Source organism: Notamacropus eugenii, chromosome 1, assembly GCF_028372415.1.
Source record: "Notamacropus eugenii isolate mMacEug1 chromosome 1, mMacEug1.pri_v2, whole genome shotgun sequence".
Lineage (NCBI taxonomy): Eukaryota > Metazoa > Chordata > Mammalia > Diprotodontia > Macropodidae > Notamacropus > Notamacropus eugenii.
In genome coordinates, this window is record NC_092872.1 from 610,216,487 (window position 1) to 610,231,308 (window position 14,822).

Genomic DNA, 14,822 nt, shown 5'->3' on the forward strand with positions numbered 1-14,822 from the left:
CTGGTTGACTCATTACATGACCTTAAGTTGGCCACTTCCCCTCCCTATGCAACAGGATGGAAGAATAATTGAGCTCCTCCTGAGCTGTGGGCAAAAAATGGCCCATAAAAATGTCTACAGAGCTCCTTGTAATATAAAGAGCTATTAAAATGATGAATAATTGTTATCATAATTGAATCATACGTACAGTGCTAGTTTGGGCCCTCCCAGGACTTATTTCTCAGCACAGCAGGGCCTGAGGAGAACAAGTTACTGACTTCAAATAGGTGAAATCTAAGTTACTACTTTGTGGGAAGGAAAGATTCAAGGGCTCACTTAGAGCCTTATTGGTCATAGAGAACCATTCTATCAGGAATATATACCTCCTAATAATTGGAGTAACTATCCAAAGGTGGAATTAGCTACCTCAAACAGGCTCCTCTTTGCCTGGGGTCTTTAAGCCTAGAATGAATGATGACTTATCCAGTAAAATATAGAGGAAAGTTTTGTTCAGATAAGGGTTAGAATTGTCGTGCTCTCTGAAGTCATCTCCTACTCTGACATTCTGTGAATCTGGTTATGCTGTGTACTCACGTGCATGCACATACACACTCACTGAATCCGGCAGATGAGATGATTTTCCAGTCTAAAATAATATTGTTGGCTGAAAATTTCAGTAAAGGTGACCTTTTTTAGTTTTATGCTGATACTAATAATCCAAAACGCTTTTATGATGCCCTGAAGGCTATTTATGGGCCAAAGATCTATGATGCATCCCAACTATTCAAAGTTGTTGGAGCCACATTGATTAGTGATGAGGATATGAACCGATGGACTGAACATTTCCAGTGTTCTCAACAGACCATCATCAATCAATGAAATATGTATATAATGACCTCAATTCACTTTGAATGTGCCAAGTCTTCTGTGGACCTTCTAAGGAAAGAGTTTCTTCTCATGAGCTACTTAATATTCCTATAATTCAGGCCTATGTTAACACTATTCTTTCCAAGTGAATGGGTTGAGATTTATAGCTTTATCTGGCTTTATAAAATACCACAGCAGTTGCAAATACAGCCACAAATATTTTATTTTAAAAAAAGTTGACGTAGAAAAGATTTTTGACTAACAGTACATACAAACGTAGCACACAATAAACACAATAAATGTTTCTCTCATGAAAACTTTTTTTGCATTTTGGAGGGCAAAATTATAATTCAAATGATAAAATCATCATAGTAAAAAAAGTATTTATTTAAATTAAATAGTTCAGACAAACTCCTATCTACACAGATGTTCCAAAGCAAACATCGCTCTTATAAAAGATGGAACATTTTAGCTTAATAACTGTAGTGTTTAAAAAGATAATTACAACACATTCAAGACTGCACATCAGTCAATCATAGCTATAACTATTTATTATTTATTATCAAATTTCATATGCAGTAATAACATGAAGATTAATCATGTTTCATAATTGATTTACAATAAAACTTTTCATGGAAGAAAAAAGGAACTTTAACAATACAAAATACAGGGAGGAAATTGAGGAAGAATATATAATCAATTGACGGGTTCCTGATGAGCAATAATACACTGAAATTGAAAAACAATCAGTGGTCGTGTTGCTCAGAGCTGAGTACATTCCTTCAAAGGAGGCTTTGGAGAAGACTGGAAATGTCTGGAGGAGGCCGTCAGGGCTCATCAAATCTCCTAAAGTGGGTGTTTGTATTTCCTTGGGAGGCAAAGGGAAGGAAGGAGATATGGAGAGGAGAACGCGAGCAAGACAGAGACAGAGATAAGAGACGAGAAAGGAACCTTCCTGTATGGAGAGGACTGTAACAAAATATGGTACATAGATCCCACAAGCCCCAATATTGGAAGAAAGTGAGTCTGTTTGGTCCTAACTTGCTTCAAAGCCATTCTGATTCTGAGAGACTTGGGGTTTTGGTGAAGTTACTGTAGAACAGTCCTGTATATATGTGTCCATAGTTATATGAGACAGTCCAAGTATCATCTTCAGATACATATGTGATTATGTTTGTTTTCATGGATTTTTTAAAATTTCCACAGACTCATCCAGAAATATGTAAAACTACCTTTAGTAATCTGATCTTTTCACTTCTGCATTCTTATTTTCCATAAACCTTCAACCAACAATTTCCTAAATCACAGTAGTTGTGGTTGTTGTTTTAATTTGATTTCTTTGACAGATTTTTTTAAGCAACAATTTTAAAAAAAGGTTGGCAGAATGCAGAGAGAGCACTGTTGAAAACATAATTCATTTTTGTTTCCTGTGTGGTTGGAGGGAACCTTGGACATCACCTAGACTAATGATCTCATTTGACAGAGGAGGAAACTGAGGCCTGGAGTTACTTAATGTCATCTTGAAGGTCACATAGCTTATCTGCTAGCAGAGACATCAGTTTTCCTGACTCCCTGTCCACAGCTCTTTGCTGACCTGGCAATCAATGCCCCTTGCACTGATCCTCTGCAAACCTGTGTCTGGGACAGGGCAAAGAGTACAGCGGAAAGGTTCCTAAAGATGGAGTGGAGCTGTTATATTTCATATGATGGGAAGAAGACAATTAAGTCAGAGAAAATTTCAGTCTCAAAAAGCATCAGTAGGAGACTTATGTTGACATATTCATGTAGTAGAGAGAATTAAGAAGCAAGATTTTCAGAGAGGAGGATGAAGGAAAAGTGGAACTAGTTGTCAAGAAGGGAAAGTGTTCAATAAAAGTCCATTAATCTATAGGACGAAGTAGATTCCAATCCATCAGCTTAGACTTTGACACATTCTGAGGGAAGGCTCAGAGGCGTTGTATCAAGGACAGCTGTTGGTAATACTGTTTAGTCTCTCTGCTCAGTTCAGTCCATATAGAGGAGGTCCGGAACTGACTTGTGCAAACAGGCCTAAGAGACACTATAGCTATTGTAGTAAGTTGCTGTAGCATCAGCCAGGACCGAGATGAGGCTGGTCTCTGTGGGACCCCCTGGGGTCACCTGGGAGGCTGGGGCATGTCCATTGACAGTGATGCTCCCCGTGGAGTCTGGATGGCCAGGAGTGTTCAAATACTGATCAAACTCATTACGGTCCATGTCCCCTAAGAGTTCCACCTGGCTCAGTTGATCTAGGGCATCAAAACCTGGGTGCTCAGGGGGAGGGGAGAGTTGGCCCAGATGGGCATGGAGGTTGGGGTGGAGAGCATGGAAGGCAGGGGGAGAGTAGTATGCTGGGGAAGGTGAGCAGCTGGTTACAGAGGGGATCATGGAGACTCCCGGGGATTGGGTGAGGGTGATGGAGCCCAGTGGATGATTGCAGTGGAGGGGGCTGTGCATATATTCCGGAGAGTATGTAGCTCCTGATATGTGTGGGAGACGGTGGGAATGAGAGTGCTCTTCCTGACAGGGGGACGAGAAGAAGGCCTGCTCAGGCTCCAGGACATCCAAAGGAGACATTTCTGGTGGGGTGGGCAAGCCATATGGGTAGGCATCCACACTGCTAGTGGAGCTGCTGCCACTGGTGCAGCTGCTGGTGGGCACTTCTTGGTAGCAGCCCCGGAGGCTGGGAAGGGCTGTAGCTGGGGAGTACTCACCATGTTCTTCCTTCTCCCCCACAGACACCCTGCTGCCACACCTCTTGTCTGGGAGGGAGTTCTGGTCCCGAGACAGGCTGCTCAGCAAGAAACCTGGATCCACCCGTTTGCAGATGCGTTTGAGTTGCTTTTTTCGACGGGGGCGATACTTATAGTTCGGATAATCCTGCATATGTTGTACACGAAGCCTCTCAGCTTCATCCACATATGGTCTCTTCTGGGAGAGGGTCAGAGCTTTCCAAGACTTTCCTGCTCACAGGGGGTAGAAAAGACCACTTTTAGAGTCCTTCACAGTGTCCAGGGTCAAGTCTTAGAAAAGCCTGCTCCCACACAGTTTGCACCAGACAACTCCCACAGCCCCAGCATGGCATGCACCACCCAGCGCTCAGTCACACCACTCTCACACAAGTAAGAAACACAAACAGTGCACTTCACATGCCCTTCCCAGATGCCCTACACACAATTCCCACCACAGGTTCTTCACTCACACCTACAGAACCCTAACCTTTCATATTCTTCCTCCCACAAACTCGACATGAAAATCATGAACATGCACGCACACTTCTCACACATCATCTGATATACAAAGGTCTATCAGAAGTGGGGAACCTATCAGTTAAAGGACCCAAACTTGAGGACCTAGAGGACCACAGGTGGCCTCAAGGCTCCCACCTCTGGTATAGGTAGTACCCTGTTTCATTGCTGAAAGAGCAGTTGAACTGTCTGCAGCTAAAAATTATTTTTAAAAATTCATTTAATTAAGGTCAGGTGTCAATTCTAATCACTTGAGAATTTAAATGAAAGTCACCTCCGCCTTTATTACTAAATGTCAGAGATTGTGTGCTTAGATTCCCACAAAAATGTGTAAATATCAGGCATTTTACAAGCAGGAATTAAGACTCAGTCAGTCAAAACATAGAATCTTACTTGAGTTAGAGGATTTTTCTTCAGGATATTAGTGGATCCGGAAATCTCATTAAGGTGGGCGCTCCTTCCCAATTATGCCTATCAAAACTCATCCACGTCACCTTGAGTGTAATAAATGATTGTTCTTCACAGTTGAAAGGTAAACAGGATTCTAGTCCACAAATGTGCTAGTCATTCTTCCCTAATGGGAGATCAGACTCTGTCTAGACCTAGATGAAGCCTTCAACCTGTATTGTAACACTTAAGACTGCCTTTAATGTGTGGGCTTATGGGAGCTGGGTTGAGGACAAATTAATTCCACAATTTACTCCACAAGTAACTTGATATTTGGCTTCAGAAGAAGTTGTTTCATCTCCCTGGGTTCACTTCCCTTGTCATAAAATCAAGCTACTGAAATAACATCCAGTTCAAAAATATACTTCTTGCAAGAATGCTTCCCTGATTAACCTGACCCCACCCAGTCTGATCATCCGGTCTAATCTCCCAATTTGATGGATGAGACCAACTTCCAGAAAAATTAAGGGACTTGTTCCATTAAGATCATATAGTTGGTTGACAGTTCTGCAAGGAAACAGATTAGGTATTGACATTGGCAGGTAGAGTGACCAGGAAAAATGTCTTAGTAGAAACCAAACCAAGGAAATATTTATCTTGCAAAGTCAGTCAATGAACATTTACCTGCTATGTGCCAGGCACAGTGCTAAATGCTGGGATTTTTTGTGTAAGAATGGCAAAAGACAGCCTTTGCTCTCAAGGAACTCATAGTTTAATGAGAAGAACCTCACCTCCCAGGCTGCAGGAAGCCCCTCTCTGCCTATTAGAGAATTTGTTTCACTGAGCAAACAGCTCAGAAAATCAAGTCTTCAAATTCAGTATTTTAAATGTAAGAGCCTGAGCACTGGACAAAGGCATGTTTGTTGTAAATATGATCTGAAATTATGTTCATGATGTGGGAGGAGGGAAGGCTGCCGGTGAAAAACCTCCCTTTACCAAAGAAGACTGATACCTTCTGCTAGTTACAGCCACAGAGAGTGAATAGCCTGTGACACTGAGAGGTTGTGATTTGTCCTGCACAGAGAGCAGGTCTTGAATTCAAGTCTTCCCAATTTTGCTGCCAGCTTTCTATCCTCTACTCCATAGGTGTCAAAAACTGTGGGCCACAACACTCCCAAGAATGATCTGAAGCAGGTTAAAATGGAATGGAGAAGTATTTAACAAAATAAATGAAAATACAATAAAACATAGATAATATTACATTTTAAACTGTCAATATGTGATCCACAGATTAGTGGTCCCCATTTCTAAATTACTAAATTCATTAGTAAAATACAGATTTACTATCCTACTTAATAACAAGGAGGAAGTACTGTATGGTGATGACAGCACTGGTGTGGTGGAAAGAGCTCTGGACCAAGAGAGGAGAGATCCTGATATCTGGCTTTCAGTTCCAGCTCTGCCTCTAACGAGGTCTGTGATGTAGGCAAGGTATTTGATCTCTGTGAGACTCAGTGGAGGGTTTAGGGGTGGCTAGGTGGTGCAGTGGATAGAATACCAGCCCTGGAGTCCAGAGTACTTGGAGGATCTGTGTTCATAGTTGGCCTCATACAGCAGTGTGACCCTGGGCAAGTCACTTAACTCTGATTGCCTTACCAAAAAAACCTCCAAAAAACTCTAAAATTCTTTTTCTAAAATAGGCTTAAATTTATTAGATAGGACTGCTTTACTTCAAAACTCTGTGAATTCTGCTATTAAAAGAGTACTTACTGAAGAAACATTTTTCATCCAACTTGTTAAAAGAATTTGTACGTTCTTAGGGTCCTCTTAAGGATAGTGGCAACTACAAGATGCCTGTCAAACCAGGGCATTTTTTCAGCCATTCAATGCCAACCTAAGCACTGTGCTTTGCATTTAATAAAGGTTTATTGAACTAATACAATGAATTGTAAGCACACTATACTGGACATTATCAGGAGAATACTAGAGAAATGAGAAGTAGTTTTTGCCTGAGATTTTCCTAATGACCCTTCTAGATTTGATCCAACCATTGTAAGTCATAGGTTGAATTTATGCCGGAGACTTCATTATGTTACAGATTCTGTCATTTTTCTCCAAGTTGCTCGGAAGCAGAGGTGGACGGATGACTGAAAGACCAGAGATGAATCTCCGGAGCTTAGCTGGTGGATTGTGGTTCAATTAGCACCTCTGAGCAAGAACTGATTTGTCCCGCTTTCAGCTAAAATTTAGAAAGGGGACTCAGCAAAGATGAGGCTGTTCACAAATTTCTAGCATATGAAATGGTCAAAACTCAGAGGGAAGAAGGAAGCTGCCCTGCCTATAAGGTTCAGACCAGTACCGGAAAGAGATCTGATACCTTTCCATTTTAACCACTGATATAAAACTCCAATTTTACAAAGTGCCCGGTTCAAGAAGTAGAAGCAGGGAATCACAGAATATGTATATAGAATTGAGAGAATTCTCTGGTCTTCCATTTGAATGAAATAAGCTTTAAAATGAAAGGCGGCAAGAGGAAAGAAATTGTCCTTCTCCAGGGGCAGAAATATTTGACCACAAGTCCCTAAAAGAGAGAAAGCCTTTATTTTCTGAATATAAAAAAGAAAGAAAAACGAAGAAAACAAATCCCACCTTTACATTAAAGATTGAAACGGGTTTTAACCTGATGTCGGGATCTTCTTGTTTTTAAATATTTTGATAACTATATCTCAATATGATTGATTTCTTTTGTAATCCTATGTTCTGTTTTAGAGATTTAAACATATTATTCTGAGAAGGGTTCCAAAGGCTTCACCATACTGCCAAAGTGATGACTATGACACAAAATTGTTCTAGAACTTTTGGTCTAAATAAACGCAGCCTCTTATCTTCGAGGAAGGAGACTAAAAAGAACTTAAATAACACCTCACTTTCCCTTCACGCATACACCTTTAAGTCCTAGTCTTCCTCGGACTCCCCACAGCAAAGTCCCAGCATCAAAAGTTCCCTTTGGCCCACACCCTCCCAGATCCTTTTCATGTCTTAAAAAAGAAGTCCCGAAACAGCCCAGTAGGGCTAGCCCTGGGTCCTTCCTCCCAACGGCCTCCAGACGGACTGTGCCCTGACCCTCACCACTGGAGAGACCAAAACAGCTCCAGAGAATCCGGCTCAATCTGCGAGTCCGGGCCCACACCCTTACTCTAACCTACAAATTCAGGTAACGAATCTTGCCAAATTATCCGTATTTCCTTTCCCGCTCTACGAATATTTTTGCGTGTGATTAGCAATGTATAACAAATGCCTGGTGTGACTCCGTTGCTAATTCTGCTTGTTACTATTAAAACTTTAACAATACTGCAAATAAAGTGTAAGAAATAATGACTTTCCGGCCCTTGGGTGCCCATTGGTCATCTAGATTGACAGCGATCCGTGTTCCCGTCCGTGCTTTGGTTTACAAGCCTTTTCCGTCCTTCCTGGTGGGTAGTAGCGTTCCTATCAATAAAGCGGCTTCAGCGTCTAACTGATCGGACTCATCCCGCAGACTTTGACAAAAACAATAGCTGCCCGATGCCGCCGGGATGTGTAGTCCGCTTTGGGGGGCAATTTGCGGATGCTTTTGTTAATTAGCACCAAGCGCTAGCCCGGCCTTCAGCGCCCTCGGGCTGAGAGGTGAGTGCCAGGGACTCGGAGAGCCTACAGTTCCTGGGCTTTGGAGCTCGTCAGTTCTCAATGCAGTCTTACATGTATGGTAGGTAGCTCGTCTTACTCCCACACATAGAGGTAGGGTTTTTTTCCCCTTTCTTTTCCTCCTCAGAGATTAACACAGTGTCTGGCAAACAGTAGGCACTTAATAAATGCTTGTTATCAGTGCCCGCAGTTTTACTCAGTCCCGAGAGCCGGGTTGGTTCTGTTTCGCTCATCCGGGGTCAGTCCCTTCTTTCTCCAGTCTAGTCTCTTCCCCTCTCCCAAATTTCTTCTACCTCGACCCTCCCTCATTCCTGCCTCCATCTCCCAGAAAACACCAGCTCCGCTTTCAAATGCCTCTATTCTCATCGTGAATTCGTAAGTACACCATATTTCATTTTAAACATTTACACAATAATTGCATATGCAGTCTTAGGACAGAGAGAGAGAGAGAGAGAGAGAGAGAGAGAGAGAGAGAGAGAGAGAGAGAGAGAGAGAGAGAGAGAGAGAGAGAGAGAGAGAGAGAGAGAGAGAGAGAGAGAGCAGACGCTGGCGGCTTTAACACAGGGACCCTACCTCCAGTTGGTTCACATTACTGTAAACATCTCTCCAATCTTCCGCCACCTCCGCCGCCCAATACTCCCACCTACTTATCCTATTGTAATCTCTCTCTCTCTCTCTCTCTCTCTCTCTCTCTCTCTCTCTCTCTCTCTCTCTCACACACACACACACACACACACACACACACACACACACACACACACACACACACACACACACACACACACACACACACACAAACACACGCACGGGCGCGCGCGCACGCGGTGGATAGCGGCACAGGGCAGGGCTTGGAAAGGGGGCCTGGCGGGTTCGCCCCTGTTCTTACCCAGCATCTTGCTGAGCTCGGCGTTGTGTAGGTCGGGGTTTTGCACTGCCAGCCGCTTCCTCTCGTCCTTGGCCCACACCATGAAGGCGTTCATGGGCCGGCGGATGCGACTCTCCGTGCCCTTATCCCCCGGGGTACGATGTGCTGCAGGAGACGCCAGCCCGTCGGAGAGCTCCCCGTCCAAAGCCGGGCATTCCAGCCCGTCTGGCCAGGGGTAGGCGCCCAACAGCGTGGCCATGTTTGCCCAGACTTCTCGCCTCGCCCTGACCTTCTTGATTAGGGTCGGCTTGACTCTGACCCTCCGGCGCCAGCAGCCCAGCTCGCAGGCTGGCTCACACGGGTCAGGTCGGGGGCGTCCCACACTCGGCTGCCGGGCCTGCCTGCCCTCTATATATCAGCTCCTGGGCTGTCGCTTCCTCCAATGACACTTAAAGGTGCTGCGGCTCCTCCTTCCATTCCGGCTAACTAAACCCCCTCCCTAAGGGCCAGGGCCCGTGGAGAGCTGCTCCGACCTGCCACAGAGGGGGGAGGTGGAGAAAAAGAGGACGGACACACCTCCAACAGTAAGCAGTCCCCTCCCCGCCCCACCCCCTCCGCGGCTGTCCTGCTTCTCTGGGCTCAAACTCGCGGGTGGATCTGCGAGCGGCAACGCGAGCTGCTCCATGAGTTTCTCTCCTTTCTGGCCCGGACGATGTCTGAGGTGTTACTTGTTGAAATAAACTTTCTTTTTTCTTTTGGCATCAACCTAGAGAAAGACTCGCGGGCTCGGAGGACGAAGAATGAAGTACAAGTCTTACTACTTACTTACTCCTAATATGACTGCACAAGACCCTTTGGCCCTCTGAACCTCAGTTTTCTTGTCTGTAAAATGGACATAACACCCGCACGATCTTCTTCGTTGGTTGTGAGAAAGACTGAATGTGCAAATCAATTGCATTCATTTGTTAATCTCCTACTATGTACCAGTCACTGCGCTAAGCGCTGGACACAGAACCAAACCATTATTCTTTCCACCACAAAAAGGATGGTAGAGCCCACTAAAGCATTTTTAAGGCACCTACTACATGCAGAGGCTAGGCTAAGCGCTAGGGGACTTTCTTAGGGAGCAGCTCTCCTGGCTCCCCCCCCGCCCCCATACCCCGAGGTGAGCTAAAGAAGAACAGATCAGACGCTCAGAACCATTTTTTTGTTTCCTGACGTCCTCTACCAGAAGCCCTCTCCCACTGGAGCTAAGGAACTGAGCATCTTCAGACTATTTCCCTAGACCTGGGCTTTGACACAAATATGGCATTAACGAACACCACAAGTGTCCGCATGAGAAGGGGGACACTCCACCCCACTCTCGTCGGTCACCCACCCAACCAAACGCAGTACCCGCCAGAAACGCAGGCCTAACAGAACCCCAACACAGCCGCAAACTTTCATCGAGCCACAAAAGTGCGTTTGCCTTACCCCCAATCCGTGAGCTGAACCGTGTTCTTCAATTTAAAACAAATCAACATCAAAAGAGAAGGCCCACCGACACTATCAGAATCGAAGTAGCAGTTGTTTATTTTCTAAAGAACAAAACACGCAGGACGGAGTTATTTTTCGAACCAAATCTGAAGCTTCAAACCAAACCCACGCTTCCTTTGGTACCATCAGTCTTCACGTAGTTAGGTGTGAGCACCCTCAAATGTCCCTTCCTTCATCTTTTCTACTCTTGTAACACATCTCGTTACTCAAGGGACTTGAGGTGGGATTCTAGCCCAAGGTGATGCCAGAGGACTCAGGAGCCTGGAGAGCCTCACCATTCCCTACCCTTTCACCGGCCAGCTGTTCACAATAACTGGTGGTGATGGTGTTCGAGGTTCGGAATCTTCTATCTGGGTTCCATATTTTGTACCATGGATGCTCGTGTAGGAGACCCCATATCACTTATCTGTGACTAAAGGAGAGTCCATTCTTGGAGGGAATGGGATGGAGGTGAGGAAGTGGGTTCCAGCCCTTCATTCTCTTTCTCTCCCATTTTCTTTTTTTCTGCTTTTTTTAGCTTTCTCTCTCAGGAGATTTCAATCCTTCCCCACTCCCATCCCCACTTCTGTTCTCTCATTGTGAAGTCAGGCTCTCTCTCTCTAAATCCACTCTCCCAGCCTGGGCAGTGGAGTGCCCCTCCTGTGCCCAAGGGCTCCTTAAATCCCTCAAAGCAGAGAGTTGGCCTCCTGGAAGTAACTTCTAATGCACACAAGATGCATTTACACATAAGAAATACAGATGTGACTCTGCTTCCTGAGTCAAATGCCAATCAAATGCCCAAAGCAGAAGAGGGCAGGTATCTTTCCAAAGGAAACTGATCTGAGGCTGATTCTCATCCTTGCATTACTTGACATCCAGAATCACATTAGGACTCAGGAGTTAAAGGCAGCCTTATGACCCTAAAGTGTTATACCCATGTGAAGATAATACTAGTAACTTTATAAAATATCAAAGCTATTTTGTGCAGCCACAGAAACCATAGCAAGCCTGTATATTAAGGCATTTACAAATTTTGATGCAGTTTAGAAAAGATATATCTGCCATGTGTGAATGCTGAACAGGGAGTGTGGAATGGACTTCAACACTTCTCCTTGGCAAAGATGGCATCTAAAGCCCACAAGATCTGCATTTTTAGTCATATTTCAAGAATGTTCTCTATATACAACAGCATGTCCAAATGATGATGAATCTATAAAGAAACTAAATATTCTACTCCTATAGTTCTATTTATTTTTGCATCATATCAGAAACAGTGGAAACAAGAAAGTCAGGAGACCTGTTTCAGGCTCTGCCACCAATTCACCTAAGCAGCACCAAGCCATCCTTATCCACAGGGAAGGAGGAGGATGAGAAAAGGAAAAGGAGAAGGATGGAGGAGGGGAAAAGGAGAGGAGAGGAAGGGAAAAGGAAAAGGAGGATGGGAAGAGAAAAGGAAAACAAAGGGGATGGAGAAGCAAGAGGAAGGGGGGGAATGGAAGGTGCATGAAGGAGTTAACTGGTATTGGTGGCAATGTGGCTTAATGAATAAAGGACCTATCTTGGAGCCAGGAAACCTGAGTTCAAGCCCTGTCTCAGATGCCTGGGTGACTGCACTTAACCCCTTAGCAGCTGCAGCCAACCACAAATTACGAACAAGTTGATGCTTTGCAATAAAAAAAAAAATTCCAAACTCTACGTCAATGAAATCAGTGATCTGGAGCTCAACCACTATAAAGCTTCCATGTTTGCAAAGCGCTTTATACATCTTACTTCATCTGAGTCTCACAACTCTAGGGAGGTATGTACTATTGACCCCATGTGATCGATGCGGAAACTGAGGCTGAAAAGAGGTTAAGCCCTTTGCCCAGAGTCACACAACCAGTACATGTGGGAAGTAGGATTTGAACCCAGGTCTTCTGCTTTCTTGAATCTAAATGACCTCTAGGGTTCCTTTCAATTCTAAAGTTTTAGTATTCAATGACCGCAGTCTTCAAATACATGAAGAATGTCAAATGGATGAGCGATTAGATTAGATCTGAGTCTCCCCAGAGGACAACTGGGACTAATAGGAGGAAATTACAGGAAGGTAGAGATAGGTTCGTTTTAAAGAGAAGAACTTTCTAACAGTTTGAAGATGTCCAATATTGGAATGGATTGTCTTGTGAGCTCCCAGTCCCTGAAGATGTTCCAGGAAGGGATGGACTATCCAGTCAGGGATGTTTAGAGGAAATTCCTTCATTGAGTATGAGGTTGAATGAGCCGATCTCTTAAGTTTCTTTCCACATCTAAGAACCTATGGTTGGCTTTGGATAATTCTGGTAACTGCCTCCTCTCTTCAAAAAAAAAAAAAAAAAAAATCACACTGTCCCTATCTGCACTCCGGTTGACCTTGTTTTCTCCAGCTCATATCCTGTTCAAATAGAGGTTGCATGGCCCCTTGTTCAGGATGTTGCAGAAGGGAGATTCCTGCCTCAGGTAGGAGACTTGGAGTCCCTTTCAGCTCTGAAATGTCAAGATTTTACGACTAAGCGCTCGGACAGCTTAGTTCTCCCTTGCCAGAATGGGAACCTTTTTCTTGCGTTAGACCCTTACTGACGCTTCAGACTGGGCCAGGCTATGGAGCAAGGGGAAGTGCTCATAGACGCATAATCTGCAAGGTCAGAGGAGGCAAAAGGTGGGGGAGGGAGAAAAGTCAGCAGTCCAGCTACGTCCGAGGCAACAGAGAGGTGCTGAGCATTCTGGAACCCAATACAATCGATCATCTGGCATATCCTCTAGGGATGGGTGGAGGGGGGAGAAGTTCGTTTTCTCTTTCTTTCTCTCTGTCTCCCTCTCTTCAGGGGAAGGGACTGGGAGAAGTTTAGGTTGCCTAAACACCACTCCAAAGCCTCTGCTTACTATTCTGGGTCCTTTCTTCCAGGAATCCTATTTTTTAAAAAAAGGAAACGTTGAGTAAGTCCCTGTCTCCGGGCAAGGAGTGATGAGAAAGGGGTAGCGCTCATCCTCAGCTTGGGCGGGAGAACAGGGAGGGGTGGAGAGGGACGGACTCTGGTCCAACCTTCGGGCCCCAGTCCAGCTCTGGTGCCTGCAGCTCACTCTCAGCTCGAGAATGTGATGAGGTATTGGGAGAAGGAGACGGGGTGCATGGGACAAGCTTATTCTTTGGTGCTGTGCACTGAAGACCGCGTTGGATCTAGAGGAGAGAATTAATTTTCCAAAGAAAAAAAAAGAAAGTCCGGCCCCTGGAGGTTCCCTTGGCTCTTCCTGTGGAGCTCCGCCCTGGAAAAAGTTAGGCTCCGGCTCCAGGCCATGGCAGGACTTTATAGATTGAGTTTCCCACTCCCCAGAGGGAAGGAGGGTCCCTAGATCTCTTTCCCAGAGCAGGAGGAACATCTTCTACTGCGGACAAAGGGGAACTTTGGCAAGTCTTTTAAGAGGAGTGAAATGATGGACTTCTCCAAGACCCGAAGTAAAAAGAAATTCATCTTATCAGAAGAGAAAGACCTTAACAGGGAAAGGGAGAGAATGAGTATGTGTATGGGGGAGGTGGCGGTGAGGTTGGGAATGGGCATGGAGGAAGACAGAGAAGAACAGGGAAGGGGAGAGAAGGATACAGAGAGACAGAGCTAGGGACAGAAACAGAGACATAAGAAAAAATAGAGAAAGAAAAATAAAAGAAAGTATTAAAAAGAAAAAAGCCAATGAAGAAAAAGAAAACGTGAAAGAAAAGGGAAATAATGAAATAAAGAGGGCAGAATGAGATTTTGTTTTAAAAAGCAAATAAAAGAAAAAAAATCGAGAGTAATAAAGAGAAAAATAAAATGAGGAAAAGGAAAGAACTAGAAACACACGGAATGAATTATCGACTGAATGCCGTTGTGAGAATTCTTTTTCTATCACTGAAATGGCCTGAATTTCAGCAATAGAAAGGTGCGTGATAAACACATGACGAACTAGGAGCCCCTTATACTGTTGGCTTTGAGTTCAGTCTGGATCCTTCCTCAGTCCTCCTGGTCCTGAAGAACTCCGACAGCCATCAGTTGGGCTCTAGACTGGCTCCAAGGACGTTGTCTAGTCCCGAAGATCAGGAGACCTCTCGGACCTGGTCGCTCAGGTCTCGGACTGCCTCCTGCTTCCCGCCTCCTCTCTAGTCAGTGACAGCATCTCAAGGAGAAAACAGCGGCCAAACCTCAATCTCAGCAACTTCGCAAACTCACTCCACAAGCCGCAGCCCCCGCCCCCGCCTCCCACTTTCAGCT

General features: G+C 44.7%; 1 protein-coding gene and 1 long non-coding RNA gene across 3 annotated transcripts in view; one reads left to right on the forward strand and one right to left on the reverse strand.

Annotated features, from left to right (window-relative positions):
* Window positions 1–1,051: 1,051 nt before the first annotated feature.
* SOX7 (SRY-box transcription factor 7) lies at window positions 1,052–9,544 on the reverse strand. Its single transcript, XM_072634841.1, has 2 exons — window positions 9,070–9,544; window positions 1,052–3,827 (listed from the first exon to the last, which is right to left on the reverse strand). Exons 1-2 carry the CDS (start codon window positions 9,305–9,307, stop codon window positions 2,896–2,898), a joined length of 1,170 nt encoding a protein of 389 aa, XP_072490942.1. The 5' UTR covers window positions 9,308–9,544; the 3' UTR covers window positions 1,052–2,895.
* The window catches only part of LOC140520703 (uncharacterized), a 122,850-nt gene continuing 115,184 nt past the window's right edge, over window positions 7,157–14,822 (forward strand). For both annotated transcript variants that reach the window (XR_011972612.1, XR_011972610.1), the window contains exon 1: window positions 7,157–7,713. This is a non-coding gene — a long non-coding RNA (uncharacterized lncRNA). The remainder of the gene's footprint in view (window positions 7,714–14,822) is intronic.

Coding starts and splice junctions, on each gene's coding strand:
- SOX7 (XM_072634841.1), bottom strand. CDS start 9,307: ATGGCCACGCTGTTGGGCGCCTACCCCTGGCCAGACGGGCTGGAATGC. Junction 3,828..9,069: donor CGAGCTCAGCAAGATGCTGG/GTAAGAACAGGG, acceptor CCCTGTGAGCAG/GAAAGTCTTGGAAAGCTCTG.